Source organism: Scardinius erythrophthalmus, assembly GCF_964197995.2.
Source record: "Scardinius erythrophthalmus genome assembly, chromosome: 13".
Classification (NCBI taxonomy): Eukaryota; Metazoa; Chordata; class Actinopteri; order Cypriniformes; family Leuciscidae; genus Scardinius; species Scardinius erythrophthalmus.
In genome coordinates, this window is record NC_138233.1 from 753,882 (window position 1) to 758,881 (window position 5,000).

Sequence of the window (5,000 nt, forward strand, 5' to 3'; positions counted from 1 at the left end):
TATATATTTATTTTTAGAAAATGACGTTTCGCTGGATAAGACTCTTATTTCTCGACTGGGATCGTGTGGAGACTGAAGCTGCACTGAGACGATCATCTGAGCCTTCAAACCGCTGGCTGCCACTGAAGTCCATTATATGGAGAAAAATCCTGGAATGTTTTCCTCAAAAACCTTCACTTCCTTTCGACTGAAGACAGAAAGACATGGATATCTTGGATGACATCGGGGAGAGTGAATTATCAACAAACATTGTTTTGAAAGTGAACTAATGCTTCAATATCTTCAGTCATGCTTCTGCTTCTCCAGTAAATGCATCTTGATTTAAGAATGTTTATATGTTAGCGCTGGAGAGCGAGACGAAAACACTGAGGAAGAGCATCATTACTGCAGTGAACGATTCAAAATCTCTTCAGCATTAAAAATATATAATGATGTGTTTTACCTTTGAAACACATTGAACTGGCGTCAAGTTCCAGTTATCCAGGAGTGCGACTGGTGGAGTAACTCAGTTCTTCAGCTTATATAGACTGACCTCTGTCCGGACTGGCCGACGGCAGCACGAGCTGCGTGAAGATTAGAGAGAAGCGCCTCACTTCCAGTCGAACGTCCGTCCGGCGAGCTGGAAGAACTTCAGGTTGGGGTCGTGGAAGTACTGGTGGAGTTTGCGCAGGATCCGGGGCTCGACGCGCGGGTGCTTGCGTCCCTTGGAGCGGTGAAGGCATCGCTCGCGCCGGCGCTCGCGCAGACAGTAGAAGCCCTTGGTCTGGTTGTAGTAGAAGTTGGAGGCGTTGATCTGCGGCTCCAGCTGGAGGAACTGCTCCACCTTCCTCATCTCCGCCAGCGGGTCGCGGATCAGCGCGTCTCCGTCCACCAGGTGCAGGCGAGTCCGGGGGAACACGGCGAGCCAGCGCTCGAGGTGAACGTGGTACAGGCTTCGGTTCAGCGCTTTGTAGTCCAGGTTGAGTTCGCCGTCGCGCATTAACAGCGACTCCAGCGACTCCTGGCGTTTGCGCTTCTCCAGGCGGTTGTGGAAGAGCTGCGTGTAGTCCGACAGCAGGCGCTCCGTCGGCTCGCGCACGATTAGCATTAGCCGCACGTCGGGAAGGGTTTGCAGGACTCGCTCAGGGACGCGGCTGGAGGTGAAGTACGCCGGCGTCTTCTCCACCGTTAGCTGACCCGGCCGCGCGCGCGGCATCTGAGACACGTACCAGTCCGCGCCGCGCTGGAAGTGACTGTCCCAGTCGAAGAAGTGAACCTCGTTCTGCGCGGCCACGACCTCGCTGTGGAGGCTTAGCATCTCGATGAGCGCGCGCGTGCCGCCCTTCTTCACGCCGATGATGATGACGTCGGGGAGGCGGGGCGTGGCGTCGGCGTCGGGCGGGGGGGCGGAGCCTCGCGGTGAAACGAACGACAGGAAAACACACAGCAGAGCGAAGACGACGGCAGCCATCTTCAGGCGGACAGCAGACACACACTCACGCGCCTCTGAGGAGACACACACACACTGCATGTTTATATGTCAACATTAGTGCACGTGAGAGAGATTCTAGTACAAGCTCTCGTGACTTAGTCAAACTCATCATCAATTATGAATTTTAGGAAATCTGGCACATGATATGCTAGGGCTGCACAATATATCGGCCACCGTATCGGCATCGGCCGATTTATGTTTGTTTTTAACGTTAGCGTTATCGGCCTGATGAGAAACTTTGGCCGATATATTGAAGCTGATTAATAATGATGCATTATTTCCTTCAGCTGAGACGCTTCAGATGTTCAACATGAGGGATTGAAATATCACTGGAATCACTTAAAAAAAGAAAATACAATTCAGTGCAGCGTCAACAAGTCATATCGGCTACGTAAAACTATGAGAACATTATAATTGTGTGTTTGGGACTTTTAATAGCGAGACTTTTGTTTTTGTACAGGGCTCTAGAGTGCGACCAATTTGGTCGCATATGCGACCAAATTTTGTAAGTGTGCGACTAACATTTTTCCTAGGTCGCACCGGTGCACCTAACGTCCTCGCATCCGCTGCCTCTCCACGAACGTTTGTTGGCGTTTGTTCTCCTTTGACGGAACTCACACTCTTCTCTCACGCGATGCCACAGCTCGCACAACACGACAGCCCTGCTTAATGAGTGACGACGGAGGACAGAATTAAACATTCAAACGTAGCCTGGTTACACTTAAGGTCTGTTATATTAGTCTGATTTTATTTAAAATTTCGGCTTCCAAAGATTATAAAAAATAACATATTGAGGTAAAACCATTAAAAACTATCTAACTACGCGCAACTTCTTCCCTTCGCAGCATTACGCTGTCATTTCTCCCTAACACTCAGAATCAGAATCAGCACGATCGGTGATTGTTGTAAATGCAGTCTAGCTACTGTTGCTAAATTGCGAGACGCGTTTAATAATTGAAAGAGCTATTAAAAACACAAAAATCTGCGCAAGAGATGTTGTTCGCATGGCGGCGCGCGCTCCGAAACAGACCGAGACAAGCAAATTATACTTTCGGTTTCATGTGCAGATTGTGCGCGTCTAAACGATCAATTGTACACAAAAGCGTGTCAAAATTACCGGCTTTGAGATTCACTAAAAACAGTTTATGTCTTAAATGGACGTAGTTATGGAAATAGTTGGGAGAATATGGTGCATCAGTAGCCTATTAGATCTGCACCCGGTCTTAAAGGGGCCGCAGTCTAATAAACATGCTGACGATTGCGCCATTACTGCAAATCAAACAACAAGAGAAAAATCCCTCACAGCTCTTGAAAGAATAACTTCAGCTTTAATAAGCATTAATCTATTTATGATAAATTTTACAGTGTTTTACATTTTATTACTTTATTAGATTTCTTTTTAGACCATGCCTGAACAGTAGTAGGTCTTCCTGAAATTAAAGCACTGTGTTGGCCTATATAAAGTGTATCTTTGTTTAATTGTTTATCTTTTGTTTATCTATTGTTTATCTTTGTTTATTATATATAAAACAAAAAGAACCATAAGAATACAGTTAAAGTACTGTATCGATAAGCAGTATCGGTAAGAGGAATACCGTTAATAATTGTGCTTCAAAAAAATAAATAAAAGTTTTTACCTACACCTTCTTGTTTAAATTCATTTACATAATATATATGAATGTGTATAGAGCGTGATAAAAAGGTGACCTTAAAATTGTGGCGTTAAAGGTGATACAGCCGAGGAAAAATTTGGGTGCACCCAAATTTTGTGCTGGTGCACCTAAATAAAAAAGTTAGGCGCACCAGTGCAACCAAGGCAAAAAGTTAGTCTGGAGCCCTGTTGTAATCAGGCTCTCAAACATTATATAAAAATTTGGATTTAGATTTATCGGCCAATATATCGGTTATCGGCTTTCAAATATAAAGAATTATCGGTATCGGCCAGAATGTTCATATCGGAGCATCTCCATCATATACAGAGCCTGTCATTCAGATTAAAACATGTGCATTCAGTGAAATAATACTTTATTAACACCTCGTATTATTATGGAAACTCATTTTGCCACAAACTCAACCTTTTGTAAACCATTTATTAAAAGTCAAAATTCTGACTTAAAAATTTCATAATTATCAAAAAGTCATGAAATAGAAAGTAATAATATCAACATTTTAGTTTTTAATCTAATAATTATGACTTAGTATACAATAATTGTGACGTTTCATGCCATAATTAAGATTTACCAAAGTACCAAAGCATGATGATAAAATTTGTTTTTGAATAAAGACAAACATTAATAGTAATGAAATCCAACATATTAAATGGCATGAATGTATATATTTATTGAGTAATCCACTATTTTTTTAGAAGAGATCTAGAGCAAAATTACAGGTGTCGTGTAAATGATGAAATATTAAAGCAAAGATATTTTATTTTTACAGATATACTTGTGGGTCTTTGAGTTCTGCTGATCCGTGTTGCTTTATGCTAACGGTGACCATTTAAAAATGGGAACAAGCACTTGTTCCCTAAAGTACGCATGCCTGTGACTCTAGATAAGAGATCTTATCGTCCTCTCAGGTTCGGCTGCTTAACCTTTTATTGTGGCATCTCCATTTTAAAGGCTCAATATGGTTCAGTTCCAGAGAATCAGGATCTCGGCGCGGATCCTTGAACTCAATGGACAGAACAGCTGATACTCATCATATTTAGAGAGGAATGTTTGAAGAATAAATACTGAAAAAATAGAAACTTCACTTCTCTCCCTCCATCAAAACAACTGCATTGAACAAACCAATTTAAACAATATTTCAGTGCCAAAGATGCAGATTAACTTAATTCCAGAGATTAATGTTTGACTCATGGAGCCACATTACTATATCTCTGCAACTGAACCATAAAGGGCCTTAAAAATGAAGATACCAAAAGAGAACCAGAAAACCAAAACATTGAGATATCTTTATTTCTTTTTAAGCTACAGGCATGCAAACTCTGAGGAGGAAACTTACATGAAAAGTGCTTTCCCCGTTTGTGAACTGACACTTTTAATCGCAGGTCGACGATCATGCCGTAATAATGCTGTGGTCTTTATCTATCCCTGTAATTTATCTGTAAATCTCAGGCGAAAACTCTTAAAAATAGTGGGTTACTCAGTAAATATTCATCCATGGCCTTTCATATTTTGACTTTCATCACTATTTATGCGTCTTTCTTCATAAAGGATATTAACTAAAGGATGAGTTGACACGGAATGACCCAGATATGCTGTATTAGAGACAGATCAAACTCTTGGACTGTCATTTTCTGAGACATTATTAGGCTGAACTGCAATTTTTTTACCCCATTTCTGCTCTTTAAAAGATTATTTTTACAAAGTAACAAGGAAATGAATCATAAAAAGATAACATCGTGACTCAAAACATCCTGTTCTAATGATCATAATCAATAACTGAGCGTGAAGAGTCTTACCTGCCGATCAAATCCATGAGGAGAAGCTCTTTATGAAGAGGAATCAGCCATCCCGAGAATCTC

General features: G+C 41.8%; 1 protein-coding gene across 1 annotated transcript in view; it reads right to left on the reverse strand.

Moving 5' to 3' along the window:
• The window catches only part of hs3st1 (heparan sulfate (glucosamine) 3-O-sulfotransferase 1), a 6,111-nt gene that overhangs the window by 1,006 nt on the left and 105 nt on the right, over positions 1 to 5,000 (reverse strand). The window contains exons 1-2 of the mRNA XM_081382666.1: positions 4,938 to 5,000; positions 1 to 1,485 (exon numbers count right to left, since the gene is read on the reverse strand). The exon at positions 1 to 1,485 is cut by the window's left edge and continues 1,006 nt beyond it; the exon at positions 4,938 to 5,000 is cut by the window's right edge and continues 105 nt beyond it. Of these exons, the coding sequence (XP_081238792.1) occupies positions 590 to 1,450 (861 nt within the window). The 5' untranslated portion in view covers positions 1,451 to 1,485; positions 4,938 to 5,000 and the 3' untranslated portion in view covers positions 1 to 589. The remainder of the gene's footprint in view (positions 1,486 to 4,937) is intronic.